We start from the raw sequence: 16,315 nt of genomic DNA on the forward strand, positions 1-16,315 counted from the left end.
TGCACTACTACGAGTCGTTGTGTCACGAACAATGATCATTGAGTACATTTGGTATTGGCACCATCCTACGGCAGCGCGGGGCTATCGCGCGCGAGCGGTGTTTCACGGACGGGTAAAGTCTACCGGCAGGGAGCGCTCTTGCTATGTTTAATCTCGATTCGAGGACATTTATCAATTACAGCCTACACACGGGCCACCTTTATTTTGTTTCATTGTCGTCAGAGGATGTTTAACATCCATGGCTAGTTAGTCAGTACACACTGCAAGCATTAACCGGGGCGGTTTTGCCAAAGTCGAACCGCGAACCTCTGAAACAAGAGGCCGCGTCGCCGGGCCCACGTGATTATTTTGTTTTTCACACTCGCAGCTAAAAAGGCAAAGTGATGAAGTGCGGCAGAGGCCGATTAAGCGGAGCGCGCGTGCGTACAGGAGGCCTCTAGCCGGCAGCAGCAGCAGCAGCGTCGGCGTCGTCGTAATCCTCCCCGTGATTTACACCCCCCACGCACCGCGGCTGCCCGGGGGGTGCCAAGGGCCGCCCGTTAATTATCTAACGGCGCCGAACGCTGCTGCGTCAGAAGCTCATTAAAGACTCGCAATTAAAAACCGACGCGGGCGCGGTTGCCAGCGGCGCGCCAATAACGACACGCACCTCGAGACGCCTTGCACGGTGATATGTCAACGTTGCGGTCCGAAAGAGGCATCACATGTGGAATAATTATAATAATAATGATGATGATGCGACGACTCGGCGAATGACGCCCCTTCTTCATAGCGGAGATCATCTCTCGTCGTCGTCATCATCATCATCTCTGCTTTGAAGGTTCCCTGCCCCGAATAGTTGCCGTATTATATATTTATATATCAATTTATATATCAATATTTATATATGTTCCTAATTCTCCAGATTAATACACGCATCCCACCCGCAAATCTGTGACCAGTTTGAATAGAGCGACAAAAATGTATCACACGCACCCACCCACCCACACGCGCAAAGATCCCCCGTATAGCATTTACAGACTGTCAGGGCAAGCGCTGTTATCGAGCACCTATGAAGGCCGTCACGGCACACAGGGGGAGGGGTGGTGGGTGGCCAGCACCACGCCTGGCCGCCTTTGTCTCCCTCGTGGCGATGTTTACACAACGAACCAGGTACAAATTTGAGGCTGTGTCGACCCAAGGGACACCCAGGACCGGTTCGGACATTCATCACAGATCTTGGTCATGAGCGGAAATCAAACTCAGCGCGCTAACCACTGTGCCACCACTCTCCCCCACGTGCGTCTTTGCATCGGACAGATCGATGTCCTTTATTTATAACCGGGACGAGCGGCTGCCGGGACCCACATTCTCTCTCTTAATAAATTGCACCACAAATCAGGCGCGGGGAAGGGACGCGTTCGCCAAAGCGCCGAGTGGAAATTGCGAGCGAGCGGCGCCGCTGGTGATCGAGCGAAGCCCTCGCGGCCCGCCGATGAAAGTCCGCGGCGTCACCCGCGCGGTGCTTCCTGGGGCGTGAGCGGCGTCTTGTCCCAGTGGGTGACCTTGGGAATATCGAACGCCCTCGGCTTCTTCCGCTCATCCTCCTGCACCGGTTCCTCCCCCGTACGCCTAATTTTGATGTCGAGGCAACAACTGCGATTTTATATCGAGGTGGTTGATGAGCCAGATGATTGTGCCAGAAGTAGCGGAGTGGTGAATACTCGCTGCTGTGATGATGATGATGATGACGACGCTGCTCCTCCTTCGTGTGCGTGTATCGGGCACTGGGTCGTTTTATGTTCCATGGTTCTGTTTATGGTGGTGATCACAGTCGCCGCACTCTGACCGGTGATTTTCTATTTTAAAAACATCCACATACGCTGCCATGATTTGAGCACCACACCACGAACACGGCACGACCACGTGTCACCTCCTCCGGTCTTTTACCAGCGACCCTCCGCGTGGTGCCTCGCCTGGCTGAGAGCTGAGGCCTGAACGCCTGCTTCACAGTGGACGTTTAAATATCCCGTGATGTAATTCGAATCTAACAATGTCATCGTGTGCCGGTGTCACGGTCTAGTTTTTGCCAAATGAGAAGAATCATCGCCACCGCGTAGCTCCTGCAGCCTGTGGCTGCGAGGGCGCGGTAGCGCCTCCCTTGGCGATTACCTGGCCGCGCCAGGGGGGCGATGACGCGGACACGCAGCGAAGTGAATCACCGCGGGCCGGGCACAGGAGCCCGCGACCCGCTCGTCGTCTTGCCGAACGCGCATCGCCCAGCGTGGCCCGTGACGTAGGAGCGTGACGTAGGAGCGTGACCGCGCATCTCGACCTTGGGGTCAGCACACGTGACTTGCAGTATGAAATGCCCCCGCTCCCACACTCACCCCACCAACGCCTGTTCACCGAGCTGCATACATGGGGACGCCGCAGTGAGTCGATCGGCAGGCTGATGGTGCTGGAGTCAAGTTGTAGGTAACTCGCGCAATCTTCCAAGACGTCTGGCCCGGCGTGGAAGGGTGGGACGAGGCAGTCTCTCCGCCAGCAGTGGAGTGAGCACAGCAAGCGCGTGGGCTGCGCGCTGTCCGCCTGGCGCGTGCGGGTGTGTGCGGCACGCAGCGCCGATCGCGATCACGACAGCGTTGGGTGAGCAGGCACAGCGACGAACTGAACGCGGCGTCGAGTGTTTACGCCGACGACGACAACAACTCATATTTTTGTCAAATCTAAATGACAATAGACGTGCCAATTAGTGCCTAAGCAAACGAAAGGCGGCGTTGTTTGGAGCGCGTCGGATTTCACGGGCATCCACCCAGAGCCGTCGAGTGGGGGGGGGTCACCACAGCAGAGCCGTGGAGTGAGGGGGGGGGCACCACAGCAGAGTGACTCACCGCTAGGCAGCGTGGATGTGCCTGGGGGTGCCGCAGGGACGTTGGGTGGTGCAGGGCCCACTCTAGGGAGGGGGACGGGGTGGCAGCCCCCCCCCCTCCCCACGCCTCCCTAGTGGGGGCCCCGATTCGAATGGCTCACAGGGCTATACCAAATACATAAAACTGAAAACAAAAAAAAACTGTTTCCTCGACTCGTTTCGTGAAGCGTCGCCCGAGCTCCGTGGGCGACGTCGGGAGACCGCGACGTGGGATTTACGTGGCTCGTAACCCGCTGTGATGGCCCTCTAATGGCCCAATCATGGGGACCCATTGCCGCATGTCGCCGTATCATCACCAAGGCCGGGTTCGCTGGCAAATTGCTAATTTCGCCCTGGGGTGTGTGGAGCGGTGGTGCAACGGTCAGCGCGCGGCGCTACGAACTCGGCTACTCCGGATCACGACCAACACCAGTGACGATTTTCTGAAACTAGGTCGACTCAGCCTCAAATGAGTACCTGGTGCGGTGTGTTTAAAAACATCGGCACTGGGAAGACAAAGGCGGTCGGGCCCGGTATTGGCCACCCACTCTCTCGTGTGCCGTGCCGGCGTTCATAGGTGCTACTCGCTAACAGCACTTGCCCGAACAGTCTGTTAAGGCTACACGGGGGGTCTTTGTGTGTATGTATGTTGAACTTATTTCGCACCGTACGTAGCCAACCCTGCTAATCGGAGGTGTGGGAACTCTGTGTGAGTGTGTGGATGAAACCCAGTTCTCTGTTCCGATTACTTGGTTCAAAATTCAAATCACCGAGCCACCGCTTCAATTACACACGTACATACACAAGACAAAGATCCCCGTATATCCTGTAACAGACTGTTGGGGCAAGTGCTGTTAGCGAGCACCTGTGAAGACCGACACGGCATACGAGGAGGTGGGTGGCCAGCACCGCGCCCGGCCGCCTTTATCTCCCCAGTGGCGATATTAACATATCGCACCAGGTACTCATTTGAGACTGAGTCGACCTAGATGAGAGCTCAGGACCCGTTCAGATAATCGTCACTGGTGTTGGCCGTCAGCGGGAATCGAACCTGGATCGCCGGGTTCGTAGCGGAGCGGGCTAACCGCTACACTACCGCTCCTCACCAATACGTATACACACACGCGCACACACGCGCACACACGCACACACACGCACACACACGCACACACACGCACACACACGCACACACACGCGCAAAGACAAAAATCCCCCGTATAGCCTTAACAGACTGTAGGGGCAAGTGCTGTTATCGAGCACCTATGAAGGCCGTAACGGCACACGAGGGGGTGGGTGGCCAGCACCACGCCCGACCGCCTTTGTCTCCCTAGTGGCAATGTTTACACACCGCACTAGGTACTCATTTGAGGCTGAGTCAACCTAGGGGAGGCCCGGGACCGGTTCAGATAATCGTCACTGGTGTTGGCCGTGAGCGGGAATCGAACTCGTGTCGCTGGGTTCATAGCGCAGCGCGCTAACCGCTACACTACCGCTCACACGTACACACACGCGCGCACACACACACGCACACACACACACGCGCGCACACACGCGCACACACACACGCGCACACACACGCACACACACACACGCGCGCACACACGCACACACACACACGCGCACACACACGCGCACACGTGTCCTTTATTTATAACCCGGCGAGAGCCCGTTGAGAACTCGAGTCTCCTCAGTGGATATCCACCACCAGAGATGGAGCGATGCGATGGGTTCGTGTACAGGCGCTGGCGAGAGATCGCAGCATCGCAGGACCGTCCGAGATGGCACCGGCTTGGGGAAGTCTTCATCCAGCAGTGGGTTGATCATGGCTGCTGCTGATGCTCTGGGTTTTATCACACCTACGATTAAATCACCCGGCTGTGCTCGATCATCAGCAGCAGGAGTAGCAGCAGCACATTCAGCAGCAGCAGCAGCAGCGACAGGGGGACCGGTCGTCGAGCGCGTGGCCATTCAGGATGAACGAGCAGTGCGACCACCACGTGGAGCACCCGCTGTGCGCGTGAAGGGATTATCCGCAGCCCGATGACTCGAGACAGGCTTGGGGTGGGAGGGGGGGCACGGGGTGGGGGGGGGCACTCTCACCCGCACTCCCCCCACTCGCTCGCTCGTGGGCTGGAGAGAGATAATTTTTGCCACGCGTGCTGAGTGTCTGCCTGGGAGCGCGGCTGGCTGGTCGGCCCTCTGCCAGCCAGCAGTAACACAATGACGCGTGAGACCTGGGGGAAGACTCTGGCCTGGCCTGGCTACCAATGCCAGTGTTGTCCACCACGGGATAATGGCCTTGCAGTTTGCTCGCCCACGGCACTGCAAGTGGAAGTTTCCTCTCTCACAGAAGGAGCTCGCGAGAGCCCCTCTAGGCTGCCGAGGGTGTGTTGGGCCTACTCCTCCATGCTGACCACACGTCTCGGAAGAGGAGGGAGCGCCTCCACGTTTCCCCACCACGCGCACGTGATCTACCGATCGACTAAAGGCGGTGCACCCATTTACACTGGAAGGAGGCGGTGCAGGGGGAGTGGATTTGATAATTTTGCACCGTTGCTTCATAATTTCCGCGCAGGGAGATCGAATTGAACTGCTGATGTCTGGACCGCGAGTCCAGTGTGCTGGCCACCCACCCCCTCGTGTGCCGCAGTGTCGGCCTTCATATGTGCTGCTGTCTTAACAGCACTTTCCCCAACAGTCTGTAAAGGCTATACGGGAGATCTTTGTATTTTGTTCTAGCAGATATGAGCCGCAACTTCCTTCACCATCAATGGGTCGATTGGCCAAGGTCCCTTATGTCAAAGTGATGAACGTGGGCTATAATGTAACAATAATCTCTTCTATTTTAATAAATATGTGGCGGTTTGATTGACCATATTTCACCACGCTGGTCAGTGTGGGTCGGCGAAGGATGGAGCCCTGGATCGATTCAGAAATTGCTCACCACCGATGCGCTTTTAACTTTGGTCAGGAGTGGAATTCAAGTGACCGGGTCCTTGGCTTCTCCTCCGACACGTGTTTATTTTTGTTGTTGTAATTGTCGCGTTTCATGTCAAACTCATCAACAATTCATGACCACGTGCGCCTCCTGGCCAGCGTGCCCCTTGAGGTCACGAGACGGGTGACTTCCCGTCCCTAAAGTCACCTGCGCGGTGACAAGATTACACAGGCTTAGGGTGAGCCCGGGCGCACGACGAATAACGAGGGTGGAATTCACCACCCCAAACCCCCCCATTGCCTCCCCCCAACCCTCCCTCTACCACCGCCGCCCCAGCCAGCCAGCCAGCTAGAGGTGAATGCAGCCGTGCAGCTGTCGAGCGGTGGTCGCGGTAGTCGCGAGAGAAGAGTGGCGAGGAGGCGACTGGCCGTCGGTGCTACTCGCCAACCCTAAGACCACTCTCCCCAGCAGTCTAAGAAGGCTACACGGGGGATCTTTGTCGAACCCTCGAGTGCTCTTCCGCCTTCACTCTGACACGTGCGGCGGTGCGGCTTTCGAGTGCGCAGGCAGTGCAACTGCACCAGGGCCCACGGGGCCGAAGGGGCTCAGCTCGGGCTCCGGGCTACAACGTGAGGATGAGAGAGGGGCGAGAGGGAGGGATGGAGGGTGATCGAGGGGGGCCCATGCCAAGCTCGCTATGCGCCCTGGGTGAATGGCACGGGGAAGGGTCGCGATGTCACTGAATGTGTCAGCGGCTGTGCCGTGGCCTCGCCACCCGGACCCCACCGAGCCGCGTTAATGACCGCTGTCGTCATTGGACCTCTCCTTGCCCACACTGATTCGCGGTGCCACTTCGTTCGGTGCCCGTCTGTCGCCGTGAATGGGATGTCGCTCTAGGTAATCCGCGCTGTCGAGTGGGACCCCCTCCACCCCCTAGTGCCGCGATTGGGGGTGAGGGGGGCGGCTGGGTAGGGGCATTGAAGTGTCAAGGGAACCGAAGATCGGGACGTGTCTCTGGTTATCGCACTCGGCCATACCTCCCCAGCAACCTACATACCTCAGTGTCCTCTCGTCTCGCTCGACTCCCCTCCCCGCACTCTCATACCTCCCCCCTCTCCCTTCACTCCACGCACTCTCCTACCCCTCTCATCTCACTCTACTCCCCTCCACACACTCTCCTACCTCTCATCTCACTCTACTCTCCTCCACACACTCTCCTACCTCTCATCTCACTCTACTCCCCTCCACACACTCTCCTACCTCTCATCTCACTCGACTCTCCTCCACACACTCTCCTACCCCTCTCATCTCACTCTACTCCCCTCCACACACTCTCCTACCCCTCTCATCTCACTCGACTCTCCTCCACGCACTCTCCTACCTCTCATCTCACTCTACTCCCCTCCACACACTCTCCTACCCCTCTCATCTCACTCTACTCCCCTCCACGCACTCTCCTACCTCTCATCTCACTTTACTCCCCTCCGGGCACTCTCCTACCTCTCATCTCACTCTACTCTCCTCCACACACTCTCCTACCTCTCATCTCACTCTACTCCCCTCCACACACTCTCCTACCTCTCATCTCACTCTACTCCCCTCCACACACTCTCCTACCTCTCATCTCACTCTACTCCCCTCCACACACTCTCCTACCCCTCTCATCTCACTCGACTCTCCTCCACGCACTCTCCTACCTCTCATCTCACTCTACTCCCCTCCACACACTCTCCTACCCCTCTCATCTCACTCTACTCCCCTCCACGCACTCTCCTACCTCTCATCTCACTTTACTCCCCTCCGGGCACTCTCCTACCTCTCCCCTCTCATCTCACCCGACTCTCCTCCACGCACTCCACTCCGACAACCCCGGCTCTCTGCCCAAGCCCCCAATTCACCCTCGCCCCGTGTGAGGTCGCCCCAACCTGACACTCCCTTCCCCACAGTCGTCCGTGCTGTCGACTCCCCGCTCCTGGTCTCATGGAAGGGCTGCGTCCAACAGGCGCTGTCCCCGGTGAGTCTGGGTGGCCAAGCGGGAAGTCGTCGTGTGGCGGCACCAGGCTGAGTGATGACGGCACCCGCATTGGGGGTGCCGCATTGGGGGTGCCGCATTGGGGGTGCCGCATTGGGGGTGCCGCATTGGGGGTGCCGCATTGGGGGTGCCGCATTGGGGGTGCCGCATTGGGGGCACCCGCATTGGGGGTGCCGCATTGGGGGTGCCGCATTGGGGGTGCCGCATTGGGGGTGCCGCATTGGGGGGCCGCATTGGGGGTGCCGCATTGGGGGTGCCGCATTGGGGGTGCCGCATTGGGGGTGCCGCATTGGGGGCACCCGCATTGGGGGTGCCGCATTGGGGGTGCCGCATTGGGGGTGCCGCATTGGGGGTGCCGCATTGGGGGTGCCGCATTGGGGGGCCGCATTGGGGGTGCCGCATTGGGGGTGCCGCATTGGGGGTGTCCGCTGTGCGGCCCGGCACGCGCGTGCGCGCTCATTCCACTTCGTCGTCGCTGCTTCGGCCATTACCGCAGGCGCGGGCGTGGAAGTAACTCGCTAAAGCATTCGCAACACGCAGACACACATATATAATTATATATATACATATATATATTTATATATACATATATATATTTAATTATACACATTTATATATATATATAATTATATATACATATAAAATGCCGTGTCCGCACGTTGAATGGTTGGTCTTGAGGAGGCATCTTAACGAGGCGAAATGGGGTTTCTGTTCCGTGTAAATGCGCGTGGGCGCGGGGGGTGAAGAGGCCGGGTTGGGGGGGGGCTAATGGGCGCTTCTCGTTCCACGCGGAGTCGCCGTGAGCATGCCCCCCCCCCCGCGCCTGCCCGCTGAGTTGACCCCTGCAACGTCCACCGCTGTGCGGTCTTAAAAAGGAAAAAACAAACACGTGTTGTCGGTGACGTTTCAGACAATGGCGCTTCTTCACAGCACATCAGGCGCGTCTCGCCACGTGCTGCCGAGCGCGCGCGAGTCGGATGAGCGCGCCCGTTTGGTGGATGTCTCTGGGAGGGGGCGGGGAGAGGGCGGGGGGGATATAACTTTCTTTCTCTCTGTGTGTGTGCCGAACCAATTAAGAGCTGCGCCTGTGATTAATTACGAGGCAATTGCGGCACTGGGAGCGCGCGGAAATCAAATGACATGGCGGGGTTTGCCCACGAGGAGGGAGGAGGGAGGGAGGAGGGAGAGGAGGCGTAGTGCTCGCGAAGGCGCTTGACATTTCCGTCGTCGCGCCATTTATATCAATTACGGCAGCTTTAATTAGGCCCGTAAATAAAATGTGAAAAAAAGAAGTATGAACCGCGCTCCCGGGGCCGCAGTAGAAAATGGCAGAGCGGCGTCAGCAGCTTCCAGTCGCAGTGCTCGCGGTCTCGGCTGTGCGCCAGCAGCTCCAGACGGGCTGTAGCGGGACCCCGCAGGCCCATCCGTGTGGGTGCTCGGCGCGAGACCTTGGAGCAGTGCGCAAACTTATGGGGGACGAACTCGAGGTTGACTCAGCCTTGAAAGGATACACAATTAGTACCTAGTGCGGTGTGGAGAAACACAAGCGCTAGGGAGACAAAGGCGGCGTGAGCTGGCCACGCCGCCACCCTCTCGTCCGCGCCGTGCCGGCCTTTGCGGGCGCTGTCCGGCAGCACTTGCCCCCAGCAGCACGCGCGAGCCCCGTGGGGGGATCGTTGTCTTTGTGTCGAGGCGTTCCCTGTTACTCGCTGCGTGCGTCCGCACCAACTTCTATCGCCGTCCGAGCGCAATCAGCCGGGCGGTGACGATAATCATCACCACCGTGATCATTCATCACGGTGGTGATGAATCATCACCGTGACGATGAATCATCATGGCGACGATGAATCGTCACGGCGCCCCTCGCGAAGTGGCTTCTTCTGAATGCGTCTCACGCGACGGTGCATCAGAGCCGGCCACGTGACGAGACTCTGTGGGAGACATCGTGGGCCAGGTGTACGGCGGGAAGAAGCTGTACCTCGTGACTTGTCAGGGGCCCTCCGTTTGACAGCCGACACTGACGGTGCGTCTGGGTCGCAGCTGGTTTGTGTTGCACCTCTGATCCACCCGTCATTGATCCACCCCTGATGGATCCACCCCTGATCCACCCCTGATTGATCTACCCCTGATCTACCAGTAATCCACCCCTGATTGATCCACCCCTGCTCCGCCCTTGATAGATCCACCCCTGATCCAGCCTTGATCCACCGCGTGTGCCTCCATCCCATCGCCAGTCTCGCCCCATAGGCTACCATCATCCCTCCCGCGATATGCCCTGGCCAAGCGCTATTTACTTTATTCTACCTATTTATTGTATATACAAGACGTCTCTCATTTGCGAACCCCCGCTACGAGAGCCGGGATCACGGGGGTTCGCCTCCACGCCGGTGCCCTGGGGGTTGACCTTGAGTGGCAGAGGCGGTGAAGGGAAGGAGACGGTGGGAAGGAAACGGTGGGAAGGCGGTGGTGGTGGTGGTGATGGTGGAGGAGAAGGTGGTTGCAAATGATGATGATGAAGAGACGAAACAGTCATTAGAGACCGAGTCGTCGACGCGGGTGCAGGAATCAGCGAGTGGGGTTCACGGGAGCGGTAACCATGGCAGTAGTAGCCATGCAAGAGCGACGAGGAGGTGACTGACTGCCGGTGAGTTAGCGAGCGAGCGACTCGGCGAGTGCAGAGGGACGCACGGGCGCTCGCCACTCGCTCTGATTGCCGCGTGCGGGGGCCACGGAATCAGTTCGGGGCCGTTTCCACCACGGCGCTGCGCGTCTCTGCGTCTCGCACAACTCTCCCCTGGCGCCCGAGACAGGCAGCTTCACGTGACACATCTCTCATCGTCGTCTCGACCATCTCACGCTAGGATCTATCCGCCGCTGGATTTGAACCCGTCCCTTAGAGCCGTCGCAGTCACTCGCGGTCTCGCGAGCCTCATCCCGCCGCTCCATCTCCCAGGTGGACGACCCTTCGCGGGTTCGTTCCCTCCTTTGACCGCGACTGCGTCGTGGGTGTCGACGCGTGGCCTCCTGCGTCGCCCCGAGCCCACAGAGCGACGTGACGCGCGCCGATTCATTCCTCGTCGGCGTCTCTCTCGGCGCCGTTCCCAGGCGTGAACACCGCCCACGCTCCTTGTTGTCGAACACCCATTCGAACTTTGTCCAATCTCATCCATTTCCCCGCAGCTGTTATTTTAAGTGATCAACTTTGCGAGTACACACACACGCACACACGCACACGCACACACTCACTCACACACACACGCACACACACAGACACACACACGCACACACTCACGCACACACACACACACACGCACACACACAGACACACACACGCACACACTCACGCACACACACACTCACACACACGCACACACACACTCACACGCGCGCGGAGATGGTTTGTTTGTTCTGTTTGGACACCGACGCACGCTCGAATCTTTAATCAACAGCGGCGAACTCGGCACTCGGCCTGCGGCGGGCGGGCGGGGGCCGCGAGGCTCTCCGTGCGTGCACGCCGCTGCCCACACATCGCGATCCACATGCTGGGGCGGTTGTTAGCGAGCGCCTATTTAGGCCGGCGCAGCACACGAGAGGAAGGCGGCTGTCTGTGGCCGGGTGTCTTTTTGTCTCTCCGGCGACGATGTTCACACGCCGCGTGCGTCTCTGTGCGTCTCTGTGCGGTGTCTACTGTCGATACCCGACTCCGGTATCGAGACGCACACCCTGGTGGGTGCACGTTCCCGACGTGACACGTGTGCGGTGTGCACCCCGCCAGCTCCTGTGCACCCGCCAGGGCTCTCTGACACGTGGCACTGCGCTCATACGACGCCGCAGAACAAAATTGTCACGCGTCCGAGGAGTTTTCCGGGTGAAATATTTTAATATTTTGATAGATAAAGAGGCGGCATATGGACCAGATCCCCCCCCCCCCCACCTTGCACCAACTCACACTGGGGTGGTGAAGTATGGTCACCCCCCCCCCACACCAACCCACAGTGACGACCAACACAGCGTGGGGAAACAATCCATTCATCCAGCGGTGTATTGGCAGAGGTGTCGTACATGTACACATCATGCTGGCTGGCCCCTCACTGGGAGTGCTCGACGTATCTCTGGCACCGCTATCTCACGGGGCAGTGCGCGGGGAGGGGGGGGTGAGCCCGTGGATTTAATCAGGCGAGGGAGCCCCCGGCCATGCACTCGTCTGATTGAGGGCAGCGATCCCGCCCGCCGCTACCCCGGCTGGCTGGGCCCCGGCTCTTGCCAGTGGCCGTAGCGTAGAACCCCCCCCCCCCCGCCACCGCCACCACCCCGGGGTCGTGGTGGACTGGTGGAGCCGTGGTGGACTGGTGGAGCCGTGGTGGACTGGTGGAGCTGTGGTGGACTGGTGGAGCTGTGGTGGACTGGTGGAGCTGTCGTCTCCTGCTTGAGGCTCGGTGCCCGCGTGTCGCGCTGTCGAGCGCTGCGGAGATGTCCCTCCGGAAGTGAGTGGCAGAGGCCGCCACTCTGTGTCTGTGTCTCTGTCTGTGTCTGTGTCTCTCTGTGTCTGTGTCTCACTGTGTCTCACTGTGTCTCACTGTGTCTCTCTGTGTCTGTGTCTCTCTGTGTCTTTCTGTGTCTGTCCGCATGTCTCTGACTATCTCTCTGCATCTGTCTCTATCTGTGTCCACGTTCCCCATGTCTGTCCCCTGTGTCTCTCTGGATTTCTTGACTCTTTCTTCATCCGTATCTCTGTCTCAATCTGTCTGACTCTCTGTTGTTTTTTGTGTGTGTGTCTCTCTCTGTGTTTCTCTATTACTCTGTGTGTGCCTATGTGCATATTAATGTTTCTCTCTTTCCGCTTCTCTCCTTTATATATGTTTGAACTTCTTTCACACCGTACGTGGCCGCCGTGCTCCGATCGCGCCATAAAACCCGCCCGGATGACTGAGTAGGCGCGACTGCGTGGCGATCAAAACTACAATAGCCACTCGACGAAGGCGTCTTCTGCCCCAACGCTGACGATGGACTCGCCCCATCTGCAGAGCGTCCGAGGCACATCCACGGCACCAAATCATGAAACACCCGGCGAGGCTGGCGGGCGATGGGCGGTCGCGGGGGGAGTGCGGGGTGGTGTTGACTGGCATCGTGCCCTCCGTGGGTAATGGAATTGCTTTCGAATATCCACTTTGACTGGCGCGCCTCCGACATTAATTGCATTAGCATAATACCGTGACCCAGATAAATGTCACTGACCCGTGCGGGATCATAAGAGCTTGCGAGATTGCGATTGTAAGAGCGTGTGGGATTGTAAGAGTCTGCGGGATTGTGAGATAGTGTGGGATTGTGAGATTGTGCGGGATTGTGAGATCGTGTGGGATTGTGAGATAGTGTGGGATTGTGAAATAGTTTGGGATTGTAAGAGTCTGCAGGATTGTGAGATAGTGTGGGATTGTGAGATAGTGTGGGATTGTAAGAGTCTGCGGGATTGTGAGAGCGTGTGGGATTGTGAGATAGTGTGGGATTGTAAGAGCTTGTGGGATTTGTGAGAGTCTGCGGGATTGTGAGATCGTGCGGGATTGTGAGAGCCTGCAGGATTGTGATAGTGTGTGGGATTGTGCGAGTCTGTGGGATTGTGAGATCGTGGGGAATTGTAATATTTAGCGAGCGTGGAGAGAGCAGGCGGTAGCGCTGCTCACTTTCCCCCCGTTCCATCTCCATGGTTCCAGCCTCCCGATCGCGGCCACGACGATGGAGTTGATGGGGTTTGCTGTCGCTGCCGTCAGCGGTGCTGTCGCCTTGTGGGATGCACCTGCTGTCGCCCTGCGACGTCGGGAAGGAAGCCTGCGAAGGCCAGGGGAAGGCTCCCGGGGTCCGTCTGTTGTTCTGCAGCCTCGGCAGAAAGGGGTTTAAGATTCGCTGCCGTGCGCGGCTGAGTGTCCACGATTAGTGCGCGCGCGTGTGTGTGTGTAGGTCGACTCAGCCTCGAATGAGTACCTGGTGCGGTGTGTAAACATCGCCACTCGGGAGACAAAGGCGGCCGGGCGTGGTTGCTGGCCACCCACCCCCTCGTGTGCCGTGCTGGCCTTCATAGGTGCTACTCGCTAGCAGCACTTGCGCCAACAGTCTGCTTTGGCTATGCGGATGATCTTTGCCTTTGTGCAGTGGCGACTACCTGAACCGGTCCTGGGCTTCTCGTAGGTTGACTAAGCCTTAAATGATGTTTGTGTCGTGGCGAATAATAATTTGAATGTATAAAGCGCCCTTAAAGAATCGCTCTCAGGCCGCTAGGCATCATGGAAAGGCAGAACATAACTAAGGGAGGATCATTGTAAACAGAGACGTTTTTAGTCGAGATTTGAAGATGTTTAGTGTCTCGGAAGCCCCCTGACCTTCAAGGGCAAGGAGTACCAGAGTTTAGGCGACTATCTGAACCGGTCCTAGGCCTCCCGTAGGTTGACTCAGCCTTAAATGAATACCTGATGCAGTGTATATAAACGTGAGCACTGGGGGTGCACATGTGACAAGGCATGATTCTGGCTTCATGCTGGCCTTAATAGGTGCTTCCTAACAGCACTCACATGTCTCTTAAAAACTACGCACGGGGATTTCTGTCTTCCGTGAGTGAGTGAGCGAGAGAATGCTGCTCTGGCTTCTACAACGCCCGTATGCAAGCGTGCAAATTGAGCCAAGCGGAAGCTATCTAATTTGTGAAGCTGTATTCCTATAAATTAATCATTTGAGAGAATAAGCGTGCGTTTAAATTCAACTCGCTGTTTTCAAACGCACTTCGTGGTGAAGGGGCGCGTCTGTTGGCACGTGATCGAGACATCCAAAGCGCCCGTCATAAAGCCCCATCTACAACACATCGGCAGCCTTGTGTGGGCTGGAGCGCTTATGAAACGCCGCGCTTGATCGTGAAAAACAACGGATCCAATGTGCCCAGAGATTATATTGTTTTATTAGAATGCACACTCCACCGTGGATCAGAAACATGGACATTGTTCACCTAGCAGGGGATGGAGTATGGAGGATGATGTCGATGGTGGTGGAGCAGGTAGGTGGGTACGTGAAGAAGCACGCGATTCATGATGCACGCGGCCGGCAAGTAGATATATCATTTGGGCTGCGGCAGTGGCAAGCCGGTGAGAGCACAGCGCTGTGAGCCCAGTCGCATGAGTTCAATTCCTGGCCACAGATAATATTTCGTGGTGAGTGATATCTGAACTGACTCTGGTCGGCAGGGCTTTTTTTCTCTCACTAAATATCGTGTGGGTCACTGGCAGATTGGACGAGGCATGTAACTAGAAGAAGCAGCTCATGTATGTTGAAATGTCTACTGGATGTGTTCTGGTAGCGCAAATATTTTTCAGGTGAGCCAAACCGGACATATCTGGCTTAAATTATTCCCTTCGTAAATCGTAGATTCTCTGTACGTTTATTTGAATCGATGGGAGTTGATGTAAACCGATGTTCCTCGATGGGCGCTCTCCACGTGAGGACGTGGGTCTCCATGCGAGTGTCGTGGTTCACCGTGCAACCTCAGGGGGCTCTGTGCGTGACCGGGCATTGATTTTTCGCCGACTATTTTCTGGGTCACCGGTAGACACGAGTAGGTGGCACGTGACTTGTCAGCAGAACATGGCTCACAGCGAGAGGCATGCAGCACGGCACGGGTGGCCAAGCCGGCACGTGCACGGTGACTTCAACCCCCCAAGACTTGACTTGCGGGGTGAATGGGAAACTTCACGCCGCGCGGAGGGCATCGTTCTTGTGAATGAACACACGAGAGGCGACACCTCGCGCAAGGACACACGGGGACATCAGCAGCAGCAGCGCGAGCGACAGTAATTTAATTTCAATTGTGACCTTTTCAGCACCATGCAGAGCGCACGAGCCCCTGATCAATGTAGAAACACAGGACACATATACACGCAGTATATCTCTCCTGTATATATGTTTATGTATGAGCACGAGGGACGCTGCCGTGGTGGGGTGGTCAGCACGCTGGATCGAACCGGCGAACACGGAACGTCACCGGTTCGATCCCAGGTTCCGGCGCGGCATTCGAAACAACGGTGCGAGCGCTGTCCGTCTCCGCGCCTGCGTCCACCCAGCGGTGTCCACCCAGCGGTGTCCACCCAGCGGCGTCCACCCAGCGGCGAGTCGATCGGCAAGTCGAGCGTGGTGGGGTAAAGTGTGGGTACGCCCACCTCTTCGAAAAAGTGTGACCGGAGTGGAAGAGTAGGCCAAATACCCAAATATTCTTAGGTTTTTTCTCTGTAAAGTCACGTTGGTAAAAAATTATAATTAATAAAAGTTAAAATAAAAAATAAAATAAAAAATTCACGTTTCGGAGGCAACAAAAGCTTCCGTCTTCAGGTGGAACCGTCACAGCACGATTGCTGTGTCAAGTAAGAGACAGCAATCCTCCCACCCTCAACCAGTATATATACAAGGACGGTTTTCTTGGAAT

The 16,315-nt window shown here is 57.2% G+C and overlaps 1 protein-coding gene across 1 annotated transcript in view; it reads right to left on the bottom strand.

Moving 5' to 3' along the window:
- Positions 1-11,838: 11,838 nt before the first annotated feature.
- LOC144938258 (receptor activity-modifying protein 1-like) overlaps positions 11,839-16,315 on the bottom strand; it is an 11,686-nt gene continuing 7,209 nt past the window's right edge. The window contains exon 3 of the mRNA XM_078866114.1: positions 11,839-13,725. Within this exon, the coding sequence (XP_078722240.1) occupies positions 13,500-13,725 (226 nt within the window). The 3' untranslated portion in view covers positions 11,839-13,499. The remainder of the gene's footprint in view (positions 13,726-16,315) is intronic.

This window comes from Lampetra fluviatilis, chromosome 21 (genome assembly GCF_964198595.1).
Source record: "Lampetra fluviatilis chromosome 21, kcLamFluv1.1, whole genome shotgun sequence".
Lineage (NCBI taxonomy): Eukaryota > Metazoa > Chordata > Hyperoartia > Petromyzontiformes > Petromyzontidae > Lampetra > Lampetra fluviatilis.